Consider the following 23,492-nt stretch of genomic DNA (forward strand, 5'->3'; position numbering starts at 1 on the left):
ACTCCTCAGTTCCCTGTCAAGTCAGCTAACACTTCAACCCCGATTCACCTGGGACCAGCCGGGCATCCACTGTGAAATCATAGTACATGAGGAAGAGTTTGTCTTTCTCCACAGCTCCAAGCTCAGTTATTTTCAACCAAGTTTTTCACTCCCATTGTTTCAGATGTAAGGAATAGTACATTAAGTTGTGTTTTCCCTGCTGTGAGCCAACTCCTTGACCAGCAAAATCCCATTAAAAACCTGTTGAGCAGTGACCTTTTCTTGACCATTACAGAGATCATGGCAGCCAGAAAGCATCATGTTTCTAAAGTACTTACGACAAGGCCAGCCTACAGTGACCACTGAACATTTGGAGCAAGTTTTGTGACTGTTTGAAATAAACTTAAAGAACATAGCTCATCGGCAGCTTGCAATCAATACTGTTTCTGCTGAATTTTCTCATTAACAGCAGGAAATATAGGGACAAAAAAATCTGAAAGGTCAAATCCAGATTGCAAGACTTTAATTTCTGGGCCTGATATTTATAGTGAGTTTTTTTTTTTTTTAAGGTGAGGAAAACTCATTAATAGGCTATAATAGCTTGCACAGGTATTTTCTCACTACTGTCAGGATGTCATATAGTTTATGAGGAAAAGTCCAGCCATTAAAGACATCATAAATGGCTCTAGTAAATTACTTTTTCTATTGCTTTTAATGATTGATGTAAATCTGGTCTCATTTCACTTAGGTCACCAACACAATAAAGACACACTCTGATGTCTTAAGGTAGTTGAGTACAGGGAAGGATTTCAAAAGCCCACGGTTCCCTTGGGGCTTTCTCACCTGCTGGCCTGGTGCTCAGAGGTTTAGGTAGACTGGATTCCATGCACCACAACCATCTTCCATGGCAAATAGAATTATTAGGTACCTTCCCTTTCATTCTTGCACATCTCAGTTTAGCCATATCGAACTAGCTTGCTGTCTCTGCCCCAGTTTCCATTGGGAAATAACATCCTTCTGTCCAAGGTTAGCTACATGGAATGAGTTTGGTTCAAACACAACAAGTGCTGAGATTAAAGGTCATAAAAGTACATTGCAAGGAAATGACTACTTCATAACACTGAGAGGAAGAATACAGCTCCGTGCTCAATGGAGGGCAAGGGACATTTACCAGGAGTCAACATTCTTTTTGCTTTTTCCTTGGCTGCTCTAGAACCTGAAGATTCTGTTTCCCACAATCCCATATTTGCCTGCAAGTTTTCCCTGCCTGGCAACTCCGTAGTGAGAAACATGATCTACCATCATGCTGGGATCCATCTATTTAGAAGCAACCTGGTAAACTTTTCTTCTACCTGGTTAGCAGAAAGTCCCTGAAAGGGGCCAAAATGCCTGGCCACCTTGACTAGGACTTCCATTCATTTCGTGTGCACCCCTGCATTCTCCCTCCCCTACTCCCACTGGCATCTGCTAAAGATGTAGCCATCAGCCGCACAAGGAGAAACAGTCATGGTGGAAGTGATGCAGGTTCTCTCTTTCAGCACATTTCAACGAATTCCTCTGTTGTCTCTATTTTGGAAAATGTATCCCGTTGAGATGACCTTGTCCTTTCTGTTCAAATGGTGCTGAATTTGAACCTGAGCATCACCTTTGTTTTATAATTTTACTTACACTGCAAGGCGATGAGCAGAAGCGCATGCAGGCTTTATCGTCAGTGTTGGGTGTGGGTCTTCCAATCCCATTCCTTTGTGTTCTGCAGAAGGCTGACGACACTGGCACTCTGGCAATCTATGTATTTCCCCAGGAAGGCGCTAGGAATCACAGAGAACGTGACTTTGCAGGGAAGTCTGCAGGACAGAACACAAGAGACTATTTTCATAGCATTTTCTTTTTCCTTACCTGTTTTTGATGATAAGTGCCCACATAGTAGAGAAGCTTAAAAATGCCCATTGAATTGATTATTACCTCCAAAGAAACCAAAGAATGCATAGCCCTGCATGTCGACCAACCTACTGCGGGGCAAATCTCACGGTGACAATGACAATTTTCTTTGTGGATCCCTCTCACAGGGGGCAGCACCATTTCTGGTCTGTGCCACCTCTGGCACAACCGTGCTGGGAGCCTTCGATCCCCTGGATGACATAGCTGACATCTGTGAGAGACACGGCCTCTGGCTTCATGTGGATGTAAGTCATCTGCGTGTACATGTGTGTGTGTCTGGTCTCTCCGTAGCTTCGGTAGAGAGCTTTCCATACTCTCAGGAGCTAGATGTGAGGACACTACTACTATTATTTGTTTCTGATATGGGAGAAGTAAGCACACCATTTCCTGTAAGGCATAAAGAAGATTCCAAGACACCATGTAAATGTTAATTTAGTTTCCTGGATTCATTTGCATTTTCTTGTTTCCCTCTGGAATCTATCATCTTTGTGGTGGCGTGGTACGAGAGACACATTTGTGTTATGTAACCCAGAGGCTGTGATTTTTGGATTCTCTGCCTCTTCATTGTCAGCCAAGTCCCTCAGGGGTCTTCACTGGTAAAGAAGAGGTTGGCGAATGTGGTCTGTAAAGTATCTTCTAGCTCAAAAATTATATGATCTCAATCAGCTAGAAATGCTCCAATTAAAGTAGGTTTTATCTGTATCTGTCATAGATAATTACTTGAGAGAGATTGGTATAACTCATATTCTTCATAATTTTCTAACTTAAGGATTGTATGTTGGATTTTTTTCTCATTAATTTTGCAAGTCCTGGGGTTATTCATCATCCATTTTTCCTTAAATATAGTTTTTAACGTTCCACTTACCTGGAATTAAAACTCTGAATTCAACCAGTCTTGAATGGTTGTTGAGCTCTTTGGTTTTTTTCCTTTCTCTTTTCTTTCTTGTTTTGTGAAGTCAGGAGCTAATTAGTTTGATTCTACCAAAGAAAAGGGACAGTTGAACTTGCAGAGATGTTAGGGAACTTGTTCTGGTGGGCGAATGGTTCCGTTCCTCCTTATGCGAAGAAATATTTTTGGACACGCTGCATGGAAGGTAGCTAAGCATTTGGGAGGGAGATACAGCTACATGCAATGTTATGGTTTGAATGATTTTACCCTTCCAAGTAAAGTGCCTATGATATGCTATCAAGAGGATTTTTCAGCAGTTCCAGGTCTTCATTAAATAGATGCTAATATTTGGAGAGCAACAGTAACATAAACTCTAGAGTCCCAAGCTCTATTAGCATGCCAATGGTAATACTTCAGGTAGATTGGTTGTGACCTCTTTAAGTGAGATTTTAGTATTTGTGTCGGTTCACGTTTCAATTTATAGCTCCCTGACTTTCATCGTTTTAGAAGCATAACAATACATTATGTCCTCACAGATAATATGAAGTGAGTACTTCTATAACTCTGGAAATAAGGGGAAAAATCAAATGTATCAGCAGTGATACTTAAGCATTCTACTCTCATAAGCGAGACATCAAATATGGATTATGTAGTTTATGTAAAACAGAGTAACTACAGCCGTTTCTAAATTAGGAATGATATTAAGAGATTTGGGGGCTTAGAGAGAACTGTAATTTATAAGGGAATGGAGAACTCTCTAGGTTTCTTAAAAATTAAAGTTTGGAATTTTGAAGAAAATATTTTGTAAGGAAAAATTTTAGCACATCAAATAATTCTATTTGTACATAGTAGGCATCAGCCTGTCTGACCCCTTAAAAATTAATAAACTCTAACATGGAGACAATATTCATCCATATATTGGCATTGCATGCATCAGATCTGTTGATAAAATTTTACTACAGGAGTACATTGCTTATATTGAAGAAACTTTATATACCAGTGACCGTTTATCAATTTTAAAGGTAAAATATGAACAAAACCTCTGTAATTACTTTGACCTATTAGAAATCTTTTAAAGGCTATTTTAAAGTTCCTTTAAGATATTACAAATGGATACTTTATCTCTTTTTAAAAAATGAAATTATGCTGATTTGTTCCTCTGAATTTTCCATTAAACTAAATTACCTTGCACACATATCATGTTTTATTCATTCTTAGATGCATTTTAAAATATATTTTAATATCTCTATCTCTGAAATTGGTATTTCAATGTCATTTTTTCTTCCTTAGTGGTACACAAAAATGGTACCTTAAGATTATAATGCATATGTACTTTTTAAAAAAGATTTATTTATTTATTTGAAAGTGAAAGTTATAGAGAAAGAGACAGAGACAGAGAGAGAAAGAGGGAGAGGAGAGGGGGGAGAGAGAGAGAGAGAGAGAGAGAAATCTTTCATTTGCTGGTTCACTCCCCAGATGGCCTCAATAGCCAGGGCTAGGCCAAGGTGAAGGCAGGAGCCAGGGGCTTCTTCTAGGTCTCCCATGTGGACAGCAGGGACCCAAGCAATTGGACCATCTTCCACTGCCTTCCCAGGCCATTAGCGGGGAGCTGGGTCAGAAGTAGAGCAAGGGCTGGCGCTGTTGCATAGTGGGTAAAGCTGCCACCTGCACTGCCAGCATCCCATATGGGCGCTGGTTCAAGACCCAGCTGTTCCACTTCTGATCCAGCTCTCTGCTATGGCCTGGGAAAGCAGTAGAAGATGGCCCAAGTCCTTGGGCCCCTGCACCTGCATGGGAGACCTGGTGGAAGCTCCTGGCTTTGGATCAGTGCAGCTCTGACCGTTGTGGCCAATTGGGAGTGAACCAGTGGATGGAAGACCTCTCTCTCTCTCCCTCTCTCTGTGTGTGTGTTTGTAACTCTGACTTTTAAACGAATAAATAAATCTTTAAAAAAATGGAGAACAGCCAGAATGTGAACTGGCACCTGTATGGGATGCCAGATGTTGCTGGCAAAGGCTTTACTCACTGCATCACAACACCAGCCCTCTAATGCACTTTTAAGCAACAAAGTGTGTTTTGTTAGAATATTTTGCCCCTAGTACCATTCTCCCTCCATGGGAGCAAATGCCATTATGGCCTGTGTCCCAGACCAGAATGTTGGGGCTGCTCCAGTTCTTCCTGGAAACTAAGGCAGTGATGGCTACAGAGCTTTATATTCCCAGTGAGGACTCTTAGCCTCACATCCACTCTTGAATCCAGGTCCCAAGAGAGGGAGTAAGCATTGACTGCAATATCTTGGGCTTCAGAGACTGCCAGAACTTGATCCTATTCCTGCCTCCATCTCCTTTTAGCATGGGTTCTACAATTAATTAAAGAGAAAAATGTGTGGTGGCCAGCACCGTGGCTCACTTGGTTAATCCTCCACCTGCGGTGCTGGCATCCCATATGGATGCCGGGTTCTAGTCCCGGTTGCTTCTCTTCCAGTCCAGCTCTCTGCTGTGGCCCGGGAGGGCAGTGGAGGATGGAACAAGTGCTTGGGCCCCTGCACCCACATGGGATACCAGGAAGAAGCACCTGGCTCCTAGCTTCAGATTGGCTCAGCTATAACTCTATCTGTCAAATAAATAAATTTTAAAAAAAGAGAAAAATGTGTAACATGAAAGGATATCACCTAGCATATAGTTCAAGGTTAATAAATGACAGCCCTAGCCGGCACCGCGGCTCACTAGGCTAATCCTCCACCTTGCGGTGCCGGCATACCGGGTTCTAGTCCTGGTCAGGGCACCGATCCTGTCCCGGTTGCCCCTCTTCCAGGCCAGCTCTCTGCTGTGGCCAGGGAGTGTAGTGGAGGATGGCCCAAGTCCTTGGGCCCTGCACCCCATGGGAGACCAGGAGAAGCACCTGGCTCCTGCCATCGGAACAGCGCGGTGCGCCGGCCGCAGCATGCCTACTGTGGCGGCCATTGGAGGGTGAACCAATGGCAAAAGGAAGACCTTTCTCTCTCTCTCTCACTGTCCACTCTGCCTGTCAAAAATAAACAAATAAATAAATAAATGACAGCCCTTACTGCTATGGAAAGTCCAGTTCCTTAATCAGATAAGGGGTTGGTTGGATGCTTTTGCGAGTTCTGGAGCTGGAAATGGAGAAGTAAAAAAAAAAAGAAGGAGATTGACATCTGGGGTGTTGTTTTTCTCCTTTCAGCTATTTGGAAGATTGAATTTTGGATGACCTATTCCTAACCCTTCCTAACTCCTTTGTAAGCAGGTGAATTAGTGCCTTGAAAGAGTACATGTGATGGTAAACCTTGAATCCAGCTCTCCAGGAGTGGAGGACATTATTCACTTGTTTGGGGCAGAGGAGAACGTGTAGGGGAGTACGGGGTCCTTAAGTGGTAGAAGTGTAAGGAATGAAGCAGGTGGAATGGGTGAGAGTCAGTGGGTATGGCTGAGTCTTACTAGCTGTGACTGGCGGGTTCTCAATGAGTTTGGGGAGTGAAAAAATTGAGAAACATAGGCAACCTAGCATTTGGAGAGCTTAATGGCAGTAAAGGACCTAAAGCATACGTCATCTTAATGTTTGCAGGAGTCAAGATGTTAGAATCTGGATCTGAGGAGCCTCAATGACCCAGACAGAATAAACTTTTTTTTTTTTTTAAGATTTTTTTTTTTTTTGACAGGCAGAGTGGACAGTGACAGAGAGAGACAGAGAGAAAGGTCTGCCTTTTTGCCTTTGGTTCACCCTCCAATGGCCGCTGTGGCTGGTGCATTGTGCTGATCCGAAGCCAGGAGCCAGGTGCTTCTCCTGGTCTCCCATGCAGGTGCAGGGCCCAAGGACTTGGGCCATCCTCCACTGCCTTCCCGGGCCATAGCAGAGAGCTGGCCTGGAAGAGGAGCAACCGGGACAGAATCTGGCGCCCCGACCGGGACTAGAACCCGGTGTGCCGGCGCCGCAAGGCGGAGGATTAGCCTGTTAAGCCACGGCGCCGGCCAGAATAAACTTTTGTTAGGTATAGAAGACAGTGGCTCTGTTGCCCAGCCACAGTTGTCCACAGTCCATTGTGAATCTCAGCAGGAAAGAGAGTAGCAAGAAGGGTGTTTGACCGTGGACTCCAAGTCATCCATCCTTTACCCAGGAATCTTTGGGATTCAAACCTACCTATCCTCACGGTGCATCAGAGCTCACGAGATTTTGGGGACTCTGTGGAGTTCTTGGAGACTAGTCCAGGGACTCAGGGCTGGGACCAAGGCGAATCAAGTGAGGGTGCTGGGGCTCAGATTTTAAAGATGCATTCACTCTTGTTTTGTTTTTTGTTGTGTTTTTTTGACAGGCAGAGTGGACAGTGAGAGAGAGACAGAGAGAAAGGTCTTCCTTTTCCGTTGGTTCACCTCCCCCCCAAATGGCCGCTGCGGCCGGCGCACCGTACTGATTCAAAGCCAGAGCCAGGTGCTTCCTCCTTGTCTCCCATGCGGGTGCAGGGCCCAAGAACTTGGGCCATCCCCCACTGCCTTCCTGGGCCACAGCAGAGAACTGGCCTGGAAGAGGGGCAACCGGGACAGAATCTGGCGCCCCGACCGGGACTAGAACCCCAGGATGCTGGTGCCGCAGGCGGAGGATTAGCCTAATGAGCCGCGGCGCCGGCCAAGATGCACTCACTCTTAAAACTATGTCAGTATCCAACTCTGAGAATGAATTCTTCTTTGCATTGTATACCCTACTGATTCACTCACTTCACCCCCGTGCTAGCCTTGAATGAGAGTTGTTTTTGAAGGGAATTTAATGCCACAAAGTGGCATGTGATGTACTTTTTCTTTACTGCCTTTCGATGAATCTATCTTTTGTAATATTTGAGTATTATTTAGATGTCTGATTTCTTTCATCTTCCATGGATTCAATCTCACCACATCTTTTTCCATGATATTGAAACTTGCTTCTCTTTTTAAATTAAAATAAATAGTATGGCCTTTGTCTATATCCCAGGTAACTCTTGAGCTCACTTCCTGTCTAACAGGTCCCTATCATCCTTGATTCTCCCAATTGACCAATTTGCAAGTTCTGGAAATTCTGCCCCAATTTTGCCAGATGGTCACTTTACTTAAGTCATGACATTATCATGATAAAAATAAAAAATGACATCCTAGATCTGATTTTTAATACTTGCAAAACCTTGGAGAATATATCTACAACCTTTAAACTTTATCTGTAAAAATGGAGGTGATAAGACTTCTATTCTCAAGGGGGTATTGTTAGGCTTAAATATACTTGGAGAGCATTCAAAACAGCCTCAATTTCTCTCACCAAAGCCATGCTTCATTGTAATACATATTAAAGGACTGTCAATATTCAAGAACCAAAATTACTCTCTCTTTTTTTTTTTTTTACAAAGATGTGTGTATTTATTAGGTAGTCAGAATCACAGTGAAAGAGAGGGAGAGAGAAAGAAAATCTTCCATCTGCTTGTTCACTCCCCAGATGGCTGCAAAGGCCAAGGCTGAGTCAGGCCAAAGCCAGAAGCCAGGAACCACGTGGGAGGCAGGGGCCATCTTCTACTGATTTTCCCAGGCCATCAGCAGGGAGCTGGGTCAGAAGTGGAGCATCCAGGACACAACAGGCGCCCATATGGATGCCAGCATTGCAGGAGCAGCCTTACCTGCTGCAACACAATGCCAGCCCCATTTCTTTTGTATTTCCTACATCAGTTCCTCCTCCCTTCCAGCTAGACGGACTGATCATTTCTTCCCTCTTCTTTCTTTGCTCCCCTCTCCTTTGCTCATAAAAGTTACCTCTGTGATGAGTAACTTACTGAAGTCCAATTATCTCTCTTCCCTTCTCCTACCTTTGATTTGTAAATATTTCTGAAAGTCATTGGGCTGCAAAGATCTATGTTGTCATTAATTGATATGCTTCCCTGTAGCCCCTCCTAGCTAGCCCTCTATCCATCTTGCCCATGATGTTCCTGTCTTGTTAGGTAGAAAGCAAGCCCTCAGCCCAGGTCTCGTCATCATAGAGTGTGTAGGGTAGACACCAGCATGATGAAGCTGTTATCTGTTTTGGATCCTAAGCATCAGGAGGGCATGGGCTGTGTCTAACTGTTTTTCATCTATACACAGCTCAATTGCTCACTGTATGTCAGTCTTTGTGATAAGTGACGTTACGTCTAAGGATTATTTAGGGACCCATCTGTTTTGAGGAAGTTCTGCTTGCCAGTGACCAAATTTCCTGATATGCCAATTGGTGAACATGATATAAAACCAAGTATCAAACGACACATACTGAAGGCACTTGTTACAGCTCACTTGTGAACACACAGTGGTAAAATAAACTTGTTTTTAAATATCTCAACAGGCTTCTTGGGGTGGCTCAGCATTGATGTCCAGGAAGCATCGCAAACTCCTGCAGGGCATCCACAGGTAAAGGCAATCTCCCACTTTGCAGCTGACTTTTATTTAGGCAATGACATCTCTTAGGAATTTGCACAACCAAGCCGTATTTTGAAAATGGCAAAAGCAAAGCAATTGTTTTGCTTAAAAACAACAACAACAACCAAAACACCCAAAACAAAACCCTCAAATCTCTCCATATTCCCAAAACCACTCAGACGAGGCATCCTGTAGAACAGTAGCTTGTATGTGCATACTCACTGGGATGCGGCTGGTGAACATCTCCTCTCTACCCTTACAAATTAAGTGAGTCTCCTGCCTGCTCTGCCCTTTCTTTGTTGAACACAACAGGGCTGACTCTGTGGCCTGGAACCCACACAAGATGCTGATGGCCGGAATCCAGTGCTGTGCTCTCCTCGTCAAAGACCACTCTGTGAGTTTTCCTCTAGGGTCCTTGAGCTTGGAAGGGGTCAATCAGGGTGTCTGTTCCCACCTGTGCTTTGCTGGCCTGGGCCAGGTACTCATGAAAGTCTTTGGGAAATGGTGATGGCCTTGGTGAAAGTTTGAGTGTTCCTGCTCAGGTAAATTTGTAGATTTGGTATTATATAATCTCATTAATTACAGCTAAACGGTCTCTCCCACCCTTGTTGGGATTGTATTTTAAAACTCAGTTTTCCATGTTGCCAGGATCTTTTTTTCTCCTTGATTAAGTCTGGGATTTAAGTTATTTTGAAACTTCTGCTGAGAAAAGCGGAACAGATGTGTGTCATACATTAAATTGGATGCTTAATGTGCTTATCTCAGGCTTAACAGCACATTGCTGTGGGAAGATGTTAGTTCAGGGTTGATCAAGAAACCCTGATTGATTAAGGGATGGCTGGTCGCAAGTAGTTTGTCATTAACGTCATTGGAAACAGTGGTAAGTGTTGGACAATGGTCTGGATTTCTGTGAGGCAAGTGGGAGAAGAGTTGTTGAAGTCTTTCTTGGCCAGGGAGATAAATTCCATGTTTTCCATGGGTTAAATCAGGATCTTTGTGGGCAGTGGCCCAAGCTGAGAAGTGCTGCTTCATTCTTAGAAATGCCTCGCTAAGATCTGTGTTCAGCATGTGGGTGATCTTTCTCAGCCATCTGTTTACATTTTTTTCTTAGGGGACTCCCTTTGCCAATGGAAAAGTCACTTTCTGTCTTTAAGGGATTTTTATTTCCAACGAGAAGCATATTTAAAACTAATCTTGCATGTGTGAATGTTTACAACTCGTAGAAAAAAAGGTTTTAATGATATTTGTGGAATTATGCCCCATGTGCTTTGACATGACCACACAGAATGTCCATCAGAAACTGGGAACAGCTTTGGCATCTCTTCAAATAGTCACTCTCAGGTGTATGAATCGGTATCGGTTCCTTGGTGTGTTATTACATTGTCTATAGTTGAATGTATTCATTAGTATTTAAATGATTCTAACTTAACATTTAACTTGTGGACTATTTATAACTGAAAGGCAATGTAAGATTAGTATATCATTTGTGAACCAAAGAATCATAGTTTCATATTTAGGTCATGAAACAAGGGGGTCGTCTCAAGTTTCTGTTTGGACTGGAGATAGAAACACAACAGCATCAAGCATCCTTTGTATGCCAAACATTTTACATTTGCTTTGCCCCTTATCAGCCAATCCAAATAACAAATCAATCTGTTGGCTCCATGCTTCTCAGGAGTGGGGAATTTAGAAAAAAAAAATGTTATGGCTACTCTTATAAGTAACTTCCTAGTTGTTAGTCATTTTTTCTTGTTGAAGGATATTTGACTGATTTAGTTAAGAATCAATTTACATTTATGTACCCAAGGCAATTTACATTTTACTGGCTCATATAACTCCTTAACAGGGCTTAACTTTTTTATTTATTTCTTTTTTTGAAAAAAGAATTAACTCTTGGATGTCAATGACAGCAGTAATATCTGTGTCTACCCCTATGGCAGGAACTAAGAGGTTTGGAGAATTCCATTCCAAATATAAAGAACCAAACACTTTCAAACAATTGCCTATTCTTTTTTATGATGTATAGATTATGAGATGTGAGATATGGCAATCAGTTCAGGAAAAAGTTTTGTGTTGGCAGTATTCTGTCTCTGTTGTACCCATCCAGTACCTCTTTGTCCTGTTTCATGTTGATGTATCCAGTCCGTTGACTGACACTAACTGATCTGTGTAGGACAGGCACTATGCTGATTCTAGGCTGATAGCAGTGAGTACAGAAGACATATTCCGCACAGTCAACATTTACGGCATCACAGAGAAGTTACCGAGCAAAATGTGGATATTTAATTATTTAAGTGCTGTAAGACTAAGAAAAGGCTTGCTGTATCTAAGCAAGAGTTGATAGCATGGGAGATGATCAACTGTGGTGAAGAACAAAGTATACTTTAGCTGTCAACCAGACGAGACTGAATTACCAGTTAAATAAGGGAGACAGTGGAGAAGAAGGCGTCATGGTTGAGTCCATGATTATTGATACAACAACTGAGTGAATGATCCTATTTAGGGTGATGGGGACCACGGGATGAGAAAAAGATCTTAGAGGAAGACCTTCATTTTACCCATAGCTGTAATAAAATTGAATCCCATGAATGATTCAAGTGAAGATGTCTCATAGGCAGGTGACATATGGGTTGAATCTAGGAAGAGATGTGGCTGGAAAAGTCTAGCAAGAAATTGGTGACATATCAATGACACCTGATGTGAGACAGGTAGATTGGGATACTTGGGAGGAACTTTGGATGGGGGAGAGAAGAAGGCCTATAATGTAGCCCAGGAGATCTGCAGAGCACAACAGCTGTACAGAAGAGGAAGATGTATGCCCTGGGAAGGCCAAGTCAGAAGGACCCAGGGGGTAGGAGGCAGACCAGGAGGGGGTGACATCAGTGAAATCAAAAGAAGACCTTGCAAGGGAGAAAAGACAGTATGTTTTTCTCACCCGTCAACAGGGCTCTAGATGGACATCTTCATATAAAATGGCATCACCAGGAGAAAAGCTTAAAAACATTTAACCAACATTTTATATGGGGGAAGACTCAAACACCCCGGGAAAACTGTATCCCTAGGGGCTGTGGTGGAGGACAAAGGGGTCTGATCTAATGGGAGTGACCTGGGGGAGCCTAGCAAAATCCATTTTCTCAGATTCCTCTTCCCCCCAGGTGCAGAGCGGTACTCTCTAGAATGAGGATCTCCTGACCTACATGTAAGGGCGGTAGGTTAGGAAATTCTGTTATGCCCTACTTCAGAAGGGACAAGTGGGAGAGGGTCAGAGGTGATGGTCAAAGTGCCTTAGGCAGCAGGTCCTGAGCCCCGAGAAGTCGTAGTAGGACTGTGAATGACTTTGTCTTTCATGGCACAGGTTAAATAACATCTCTTCAACTGAGGACGAGTGGTGAACTGGCATCTCCCTTTACTCTATCTCAGACTCTGTTCCTTGCCTCTAAGTAGTGCATCCCTATTTATAATTAAGGTTTCTCATGGGATATCTTTCCCTCTATACTATAAGCTTTGTGACAAAAGGGACTGTCATTACATTCACCACTGTGTCTCAGTGCCTAGCAGATATTCGTTGGAAATGGAAAAAAAAAAAAAAACACTAAAATTTACTTAAAAATTTAATGATTAATTAAATGTATTAAAAGTCCCAGAAATGTCTGCCTTCATGTCAGTAATAAATGAGAGTCTTCATTTTTACTTCACCCCCAAATGATTTGAGAGCTCTGAGATGCAATAATTAAAATTATAGTTGCCTAGGTCCTAACACAAGGCTTGAGTATACCTCCAGCAGTAATTGATGAATAGTGGTTTTAATTTGGACTTACTTCTTCAGTTGATGTAAGGGATAACTTAAAAGAAAGCAAAGTACTCAGGGAATATGCGGCTGCTAAAGGGGGAAAAAAACCCAAAGCTAATTCCCTAATTTGTGCCTCTGTTTCCCTGACAGTGGCAAGGCTGTTTTCATGACTTACAAGCTGGTGGTGTTTGCGCTTTTAATTTCCTGTATTAGTAAAGAGGACTGCTTCAGAAACAAAGCAAAGCTGTTTCTCTTGAAGTTGTACTATCACTAGCCCTCTTGGCATCACAGGGATAAAAAGAAAATCAAGGAGTTTTGAAAAATCTGTGATGATAAATAGGTTGACTTCAGATGTAAATGCTGGCTCTACATGGCTGTTTTGGATCAAAGACAGTTTTGATGGTTTGATCTAAAATAAAAGGAAATATACTGTAAGAATCAGTTGTATAGGTGGAGAAAAATCTTGAGATCAGCTTTTTTGATTTTTAGTGTTTATTGGAAGGACTTTTTGGAGAATATAAAACCCAGTAATCAGATGGCCTTTTGAGAGTATAGACTACTCCTCTCTCTACTCATGATCATCATCTGTCTTTAACTTCCAAAGTCGTCTTGTTGAACCTAGCACGGAGAATTTAAATGACATTTTTTGCTTCCTTTTGTTCTTTCTTTTTGTTTTTTTTAACAAGAATATGTTGACACTAGGGAATTTTTAAAAATCATGCCTATTTTTATGCTTTCATTTCAGAAGTCACATCACAAACAAAATGGGACTTAGGATACTAACACCTGAAGATGTCCTTCATAAATTTCCCAAATCACACCTCCATTTAATTTATACATATTATCCATGCCTCATCCACAAAATCTGTAGCTTGTTCTGCCTTTAGCGAATATTTCTGTTTAAATTATGAAATTATTTCACATCAGTATGCATCCTATATACTATTTAATAGCTGTATAGTAACCTATCATTCTGATATACTGTAATTAACTTGACAGATTCTTATAAGTGGCAAATTAGTTTAAATTTGGGGCTGTTAACACGCACATGTTGTTGCCATCTTTGAGGCCAAGTCTTTGGGGACATCCTTTATTCTTCTTTTAAGATAATCCCTAGAAGTGGAAGAACCATGGTTAGCCTTTGTGATACGTCTGTTTCCTAATTTTCCCCAGGAAAAAAAAAATGGTCTCCGTTCTCACTAGCAGAACCTGAGGGTGTGTGCATATTTGCAGGTGTCTGCAAGTGATTTAGCCTTTGACATCACAGCGGGGGGTTTTGATAGATGAGACCTTTGTATACTTACATACGTAAATGTTCTCCTTCTATTTTTATCTATTGACATTTGTACCTACTTCTCAGGAATCTTCTTTGGCTAGGCTGTTGACATGCAATTCCAAGCTCACTAGGTTTCCAACGTGAGGCCTTTGAGATATGCTTACAATTCTTTTCCCTTAATCTTCTTTCTAGAGGAGACTCAGAATGTAAACCTCATTTTTCTTTAGAAGAAAGAGTACCAGAAAGAAGAGCAACAGGAAGTTCATTCAATACACACTTTTGAGAATGTACCCTGGGCCACACAGAGCCATGGCAAGAATAAGAGAAAAAGGATATGAGCGCCATCCCCCAGTGTGGTCCCTAAAGAGGAGGCAGATGAGTTTTGCTGGAGTAGCAACACCTGAGAGATGTTGCTTCTATTCTGAATGAAAATTCACGTTACCGATGACAAGCATTATGTGTGCCATTTTTAAAAAGTGTGCAAGAGAAGAAAGGAGGAGAAAATAGATTTGTTATCAAGGAACAAGAACAAACTGTGCTTGTTTCTGTGAGGATTCCTTCTGCAGCTCTTGTGTTTCCTTACAGAATTTGTGTGGCAATGCCACTAGATCCCCTGAACATGCTGGATAATCTGATCACCAACAAACTGTTTTTTTTTCTCTCATGCCAGAAAGCACTCACGCTTCCTCTATACACGAACGTTATAAATTTCTTTAGAATGACAGCTTCTTAGCTAATGTAGCAGAAAAGAAGAAGGTGGGTGTTTAAAACGGATTAGAAATGAGAAGCACATGACTTGTAGGCGGGATGTCAGCCTCCTGTGTTTGATGTTGCCAAACGTGTTCTCTGTCTTGGGTGTTCTTGTGTGAGCCAAGTCTTCCCAGGCTTTTCAATAAGGTTGAGAATTGCATCATACTGGCAGAACTCATCAAGTCCAAGATTCATAAATAGCCCCCTTTTTAAAATTCCTATGCTTTAAGAATTCCTCTGAGTTTGCTTTTTGTGAAGCTTTTGGAAATTGTATGCACAGGTGTGGATGCATAAGTGTATCACATTTTATATTGCATAATAACAGAGCTGCCGTCATTTCTGGTTTCCTTCCTTGGGAGGTAAAGGGTGATTAAAATCCATTATGTCTTTCTCCATAACAGAAACCAATACAATTGCATTTTAGGATTCATTGATCGGTATTGTCATTTCTATTAATTTTAACAAGAGAATTTGCCCCTTGTTTCATATCCATGCTCCATATAGCCTTGTATATTAATTTGGTGGCTGACTGTGGCCCTGAGAGATGTGTCGTTAAATAATCATGGTGGCACTACGTTGTTTCAATCATTGGTTACCGGTAGTTACAAGGTGCACATGTCCTAATGCAGTTGAGTCAGCTCCCATTCCATGACTCTTGGAATCCTCTGTAGAGTAGACTGTGACCTACCTGAAAATAGGATGGATCTAATTCACATCTATAGTCCTGCTACCGTGTACAAACAATGCTCAATACTCCCTGACATGAATGAATATCACCAAATATTCATGGGCTTTATGATTTTTAAAGATTTATTTATGTATTTTATAGGCAGAGAGAGCAAGTGAGTGAGTGAGCAAGAGAGAAAGAGAGAGAATCTTCCATCTGCTAGTTCACTCTTGCAACAACCAGGTCTGAGCCAGGCCAAAATCAAGAACCAGGAACTCCATGGGTAGCAGGGGAAGAAGTCCGTGGGCTGTCTTCTGCTGCCTTCCCTGTTGCATTAGCAGGAAGGTGGCTGGGAAGCTGGACAGGAGATGGTATGCTGATGTCACACATGGCAGCCCAGGCTGATGTACCACAATGCTTGCCCCAAAGTGTGAAGTATCGTGTCATTTCCCATGCATCCTGAATGTCCCTTCCTGCTAGTGCATGGGAATTTTTTTTGACAAGGTATAGAAATGATTATTTGCCTTATCCATATGGTTTGGTACATCCATTGCCTCCTCATACTCCAGCTCATGTTGGCACTTTAAAAAAGTCTTTAGATTGTGCCAACATTTGGCCTTTTATCTGCATGCCTCCGAGGCCAATAATAAATCAGTGACTCATGCTATCCTTTTTCAGAAACCATATTGTCTTTCCTCTAGGAAGTTATTTTTATTTTAGTGCCTAATGATGCTGTCCTTTATTGGAGACTGGACAAGCGGAAGAGGGACTTGCCATCTAAGGTTCCCTGGGTCCTCTCCTGACCCCTTCTAATGAACGGAGTGACATTCACAATCTGTCAGTTTGCTGGCAGTGGCTGCTTGGCCATGCTGGATCCAGCATCTTGGCTAACAGTTTCCCAATTTCATCCTTGAGTTCCTTCAAAACTCTTGGGTGACTGCCACCTGGTCCTACTGATTAAGCTACATTTATTTCATCAGTTTGGCTTAGATGAGTTGAGGTTTTGCCCACCACTGGATTTCATATATTCGGCCTTTCTATTTCTGGAAAACCCTGAGTGTGTGAGAATCTCTTCAATATCTGTTCAGGTGAAGAGCACATTCTCTTTCAGCACTCTCATTTCAGTATGGAATCCCAACCTTGCTTCTCTGCTTGTCACCACAGAAGACCTCAGATTTGCTAAGAAATGACCAAAAATGGAAAAAAATGACATTTTACATTTTTTCCTTTTGTCATCTCAGATTCAACAAAACCATCAGCTGGAAACTATCCAGAGAGAGTAAGCTGTTTACAGACTGATTTTTTTCTGTTCTCTCTTGTAAGCAAACTGATTATAGAGCCAATAATCCAGGAAGATTATGCATAAGTTAAAATCTAATAAAACAGAAACATAAGGATAAGGGAATAAAAGAAAACGTGAAATGAAGCTAATGGAAAAACTGTGCCATAATTAGCCTGAATCACCTGCCTCAGTGGGTAGGCTAAAATTTGGTCTCAACATTTTTAAAGGATTCTAAGCTGTCTCTTTTTTTTGCCTTTTAACTATTAAGTCAGGGAAACAAGGCCTTCTCTTCCATGTCTGCTCTCTGCAATGGCCCTGAGATGCTTTTGGCTTCTTGGGACAAATCAGTTTTTGTTTTTCTTTGTGCAATTCTACTTGTCATATTTGTTCCTTTCTAAGGAAGATATCTGAAAACATACCTGATATTCCCAATTAATCTTTCCAGCTTTGTTGTTGCAAAGCCAACAATAATTAGGGAGTAATGTTTCTGGGGATTTATCCTTCCATGATGATTCAGAATTGGAAATAACTAAGAAGTGGCAGTTAGAGATCACACACACACACACACACAATGTATGTATACATACCTTTAGAAATAGTATTTAAACCCTAATTTGTGTAAAAATTGGTAGTGGCATCAATAAAAAAGTTAATTGTGAATGGGAAGAAAAAGAAAATGTATAAAATAGCAACCTGATCTTTCACGTAGGGATCACAGCGTTTGTTGCTTGCTGATTTCTGTATGAAAGCCATTCTAACCAGAGGAAGGTGAAACCTCATTGTGGTTTTGATTTCATTTCCCTGATGGCTAGTGATCCTCAATGTTTTCTCAAGTGTCCGTTGGCCATTTGAATTCTTTTTCTTAAAAATACCTGTTGAAGTCCTTTGCCCATTTCTTAACTGGATTGTTTGTTTTGTTGTTGAATTTCTTCAGCTTTTTATAGATTCTGGATGTTAACCCTTTATTAGCTGCATAGTTTCAAATATTTTCTCCCATTCTGTTGGTTGCCTCTTCTTTTTTTTTAATTTTTATTTAATGAATATAAATTTCCAAAGTGCAGCTTATGGATTACAATGGCTTCCCCCACCCCATAACTTCCCTCCCACCCACAACCCTCCTCTTTCTCACTCCCTCTCCCCTTCCGTTCACATCAAGATTCATTTTCAATTCTCTTTATATACAGAAGATCAGTTTAGTATATATTAAGTAAAGATTTCAACAGTTTGCCCCCACATAGCAACACAAAGTGAAAAATACTGTTGGAGTACTAGTTATAGCATTAAATCACAATGTACAGCACATTAAGAACTGAGATCCTACATGATATTTTTTAAAAATTGATTTTCTATTCAATTTCCAATTTAAAATCAAGTTTTTTTTTTCATTTTCAATTATCTTTATATGCAGAAGATTGATTCAGTATATACTAAGTAAAGATTTCATCAGTTTGTACCCACACAGACACACAAAGTGTAAAAATACTGTTTTAGTACTAGTTATAGCTTCACTTCACATTGGACAACACATTAAGGACAGATCCCACATGAGACATAAGTACACAGTGACTCCTGTTGTTGATTTAACAATTTGACACTCTTGTATATGGCATCAGTAATCTCCCTAGGCTCTAGTTATGAGTTTCCAAGGCTATGAAAGCCTTTAGGATTCGCTGACTTCGATCTTATTCCAACAGGGTCATAGTCAAAGTGGAAGTTCTCTCCTCCCTTCAGAGAAAGGTACCTCCTTCTTTGATGGCCCCATTCTTTACACTGGGATCTCACTCGCAGAGATCTTTCATTTAGGTCTTTTTTTTTTTTTTTTCCCAGAGTGTCTTGGCTTTCCATGCCTACAATACTCTCATGGGCTCTTGAGCCAGATCCGAATGCCTTAAGGGCTGATTCTGAGGCCAGAATGTTGTTTAGGACATCTGCCATTCTATGGGTCTGCTGTGTCTCCCGCTTCCCATGTTGGCTCGTTCTCTCCCTTTTTGATACTATCAGTTAGTATGAGCAGACACTAGTCTTGTTTGTGTGATCCCTTTGACTCTTAGACCTATCAGTGTGATCAATTGTGAACTGAAGATGATCACTTGGACTGGTGAGATGGCATTGGTACATGCCACCTTGATGGGATTGTATTGGAATCCCCTGGCACGTTTCTAACTCCACCATTTGGGGCAAGTCCGATTGAGCATGTCCCAAATTATTCTTAGGTTGCCTCTTCTCTTAGCTGAATGTTTCTTTTGCAGTGCAGAAGTTTCTCAGCTTTATGTAATCAAATTTGTCAATTTTGGCTTTGATTCCTTGTGCTTCCGGGGTCTTTTCCAAGAAGTTTCTGCCTATGCCAGTGTTTCGCAGTTGTCCAATGTTCTCTAATGATTTGATGGTAGTGGGTCATAGATTTAGGATGTAGGTCTTTGATACATTTTGAGTGGATTCTCGTGTAAGGTGTAAGATAGGGGTCTAGTCTCATACTTCTGCATGTGGAGATCCACTTTTTCCAGCACCATTTGTTAAAGAGATTGTCCTTGCTCCATGAATTGATTTTAGCTCCTTTATCAAAGATAAGTTTTTGTAGATGCATGGATTGATATCTGGAGTTTCTGTTCTATTCCACTGGTTTACAAGTCTGTTTTTGTGCCACTGTCAGGCTTTTTAGATTATAACTGCCATATAGTATCTTTTGAAATCAGGTAGTGTGATGCCTCTGGCTTTGTTTTTGTTGCCAAGATTGCTTTAGCTATTCAGGGTCTCTTATGTTTCCATATGAATTTTAGCACAATTTTTTTCTAGATCTGTGAATAATGTCTTGGTATTTTGATTGAGATCACATTGAATCTATAAATTGTTTTTGGTAGTATGGACATTTTGAAGATGTTGATTCTTCCAATCCTTGAACATGCAATATTTTCTATTTTTCAATGTCTTATTATATTTTCTTCTTTAGTATTTTTGTAATTTTCATCATAGAGATCTTTGATATCCTTGGTTAAATTTGTTCCAAGGTATTTGAATCTTTTGGGAGCTATTGTGAATGGGACTGATCTTGTCTGTGTATACAATAGCCATTGATTTTTTTGTGTTGATTTTATATCCTGCTGTTTTACCAAAATCTTTATGAGTTCAAATAGCCTCTCAGTGGAGCCTTTTGGATCCTCTATATGTGGGTTCTTACCACCTACAAATAGGGATAGTTTGATTTCCTCTTGTCCAATTTATATCCATTTGATTTCTTTTTCTTGCCTAATGGGTCTGTCTACAGCTTCCAGAATTATAATTAATAGCAATGGTGAGAGTAGGCATCCTTGTTTGGTTCTGGAGCTTAGGGGGAATGCTTCCAGCTTTTCACCATTCAATAAGATGCTGGCCTTGGGTTTGTCATACATTGCCTTGATTGTGTTGAGAAATGTTCCTTCTATACCCAACTTGCTTGAGGTTTTCATCATGAAATGATGCTGTATTTTGTCAAATGCATTCCCTGCACCTATTGAGATAATCAATGATTTTTATTCTTGAGTTTGTTAATACGTGTCACATTGATTAATTTGTGAATATTAAACCAACCCTGAATACCAGGGATAAATCCCACTTAGTCCAGGTGAATGATATATCTGATGTGTTGTTGGATTTAATTAGCTAATATTTTGTTGAGCATCTGTGGTCATTGGGGATATCTATAGTTCTCTTTCTCTGTTGCATCTTTTTCAGGTTTAGGTATTATGGTGATGTAGGCTTCATAAAAGGAGTTTGGGAGGATTCCCACCCTTTCAATTGTTTTGAGTAACTTGAGAAGAATTGGAGTTAGTTCTTTAAATGTCTGATAGGATTCAGCAGTGAAGCCGTGCAGTCCTGGTGTTTCTTTGTTTTTATTACTGATTCAATTTCCATCTTGGTTATTATTCTGTTTGTGTTTTCTATATCTTCATGACTCAATTTTGGTAGATCGTATGTGTCTAGGAATCTATCCATTTCTTCTGTTTCCCGATATGTTGACATACATCTCTTTGTAGTAATTCCTGATGATTCTATTTCTATGGTATCTGTTGTTACATTTCCTTTTTAAAAATATTTATTTATGTATTTGAAAGCCAGAGTTACACAGAGAGAGCAGAAGAGGCAGAGAGGTCTTCTGTGTGCTGGTTCATTCCCTAACTGGCTGCAATGGTCAGAGCTAAGCCAAAACTGAAGCCAGAAGCTAAGAGCCTCCTCTGAGTCCCCAGTGTGGGTGCAGGGACCTAAGGGCCCAGGCCATCCTCCACTGCTTTCCCAGGCCGTAACAGAGAGCTGTATTGGAAGCAGAGCAGCCAGGACTTGAACTGGCACCCACATGGGCTGCTGGCACTGCAGATGGTAGCTTTTACTCACTAGGCCACATCGCTGGCCCCTACATTCCTTTTGCATATCTGATTTTATTGATTTCGGTCTTCTCCCTCTTTTATTGGTTGGTTGCACCAATGGTGTATCAATTTTGTTTACTTTTTCGAAAACTCTGCTCTTCATTTCACTGATTTTTTGTGTTTTTGTTTCATTTTTGTTTATATCTTCTATTTTTTTAAAAAAAGATTTTATTTATTTATTTGAAAGGTAGAGTTACAGACAGTGAGAGGGAGAGACAGAGAGAACGGTCTTCCTTTCGTTGGTTCACCCCCCAAATGTTGCTGCCTGCCTGCCACTGCTGCTGGCACATCTGATTAGGTGTCCAGTCTCAGCCAGCTGCTACGCACACATACAAAGGCTTCTGTAGCTGCTGCCCTAACCCAAAATGATGTCCACCTCTCTCAGCTGGGCAGTGAGCAGTATTCTGGGGAATCTGGGGAGAAACAAACATTCCCCTTCACTTCCACTGGGTCTGTGGGCAACCATCAGCCCCAAGGTCTCCAATGCTGACCCACGCCATACTCTCCCTCTGGCTCTGTCACCACAGGTTGCTGTAGTTGGGTCTCACCTCAGTCTCCACACTGCTGCCTGCTCCAGCTCCCAGCCACTGCAGCTGCACTTGTGCTCATGCTGTGCCCCCACATCCTCCATGCAGGTCCATGCATTCATCCTCCTCCTGCAGGACTTGCAGTGCGGTTGTCTCCAATTCTCCCCTGAGAGCACACGTCCCACACTTCTCTCTTCACTGTTTATCCTTAGCTCAGAGCAGCATTTCACTCCCTAAACTTCCATCTTGCAATCTCCATTCCCATGTATTAAAGCAAAAAAACACATCCAGAAAGCCAGAAATGCCTCGTGTGCCCCTCCCTCCCTCCCTCTCTCCCTCCCTCCCTTCCTTCCTTCCTTATTTCCTTCCTTCCTCCTTTCTTCTTTGGTTTTTCTCTATAATTAGGAGTTTTCTGAATAATGTAATTTACTTTTTGTCTTTTAAAATTTTATTTAAATAGCACTGTATAATATGTATTGCCTTGTGTTTGAATTTCTGTTGTTTTTGTGACTCAAACTCATTATATGTCTTTAAGATTCATTTGTGTTACTGAACATTATAATAATTATCCATTTTTACTTTTATGCTATGAGTATGAATACCTTACAACCTGTTCATCCACTCTGCTTTTCATGGGACTTTTGATTATTCCAACTTTTGGCTTTGACAAAAGTTTGCTATGAATATTTTTGTGGACCTATATGAATTGCTAGCTGTATCACCAAGTCCCAGCTGAGATAAATTTTCCTCCTTTAAGACCATATTTAGGAATTTCTTCATGGGTCAAACAGTAATATATGCTATGTTATATTTTGCTTCTTGGAAAATGTCTTAATTTCATTTCACATAGAATTCTGTCATAATACTTTGATGACATATTTCTCTTCTCTTTCCTTTTGGAGTTGTGTTAAAATGTTAGCTCTTTAACTGTCATCCTTTTGATTGTAAAATAACCTTTTCTATTTTTTAATATTTTTTTAAGATTTCTTTAATTTTCTCTTGTTTAACTATGTTTAAATATGGATTTTGTTTAGCTTATCTGTCTTTAGCTTTGTTGTTCTTCATGAAACGATAGATCAATATGTTTCATGAGGTTTGAAAACTTTAATTATTACCTCTGCTTCCCTTTCTCTCTTTATCTATTACTTCAATTAAATACACCTTAAATCTTCACACTATTTCTTTGTTCCCTAACTCTGTTTTGTATGTTCCATAATTCTGTTTTTATGGGACTCATTGTTTGCAATATCTTCTGTATTATCTTGAAAGTTACATATATCCTTTTATCTCTATCTAATTTGCTATTGAAGCCACCCCTTTGGTTCTTATTGGTGGTTCTGGTTTTAGAATTTCTAATTGATTCTTTTTTACATTTATATTGTTTCTAGGTTCTTGCTGATTTTTTTTTAAGATTAGCTGTTATTTCTCCCCCAACATGTAAACGAAGATCTACAATCCGCCTCTATTTACTTCAATGTCTAGTTTCTCTCTGTTGCTACTCCCATGATTTCTAGTGTTTGTGATTCCTACAGCTCCTACTGTCTAGAAACATCTTACAGTCTTGGGTGGTTTATTTAGGAA

At 40.8% G+C, this 23,492-nt stretch overlaps 1 protein-coding gene across 1 annotated transcript in view; it reads left to right on the forward strand.

Moving 5' to 3' along the window:
- Window positions 1–23,492, forward strand: part of LOC133754619 (acidic amino acid decarboxylase GADL1) — a 147,070-nt gene that overhangs the window by 21,750 nt on the left and 101,828 nt on the right. Inside the window, exons 8-10 of the mRNA XM_062185040.1 lie at window positions 2,046–2,162; window positions 9,149–9,213; window positions 9,535–9,616. Of these exons, the coding sequence (XP_062041024.1) occupies window positions 2,046–2,162; window positions 9,149–9,213; window positions 9,535–9,616 (264 nt within the window). The remainder of the gene's footprint in view (window positions 1–2,045; window positions 2,163–9,148; window positions 9,214–9,534; window positions 9,617–23,492) is intronic.

This window comes from Lepus europaeus, unplaced genomic scaffold, assembly GCF_033115175.1.
Source record: "Lepus europaeus isolate LE1 unplaced genomic scaffold, mLepTim1.pri SCAFFOLD_246, whole genome shotgun sequence".
NCBI lineage: Eukaryota > Metazoa > Chordata > Mammalia > Lagomorpha > Leporidae > Lepus > Lepus europaeus.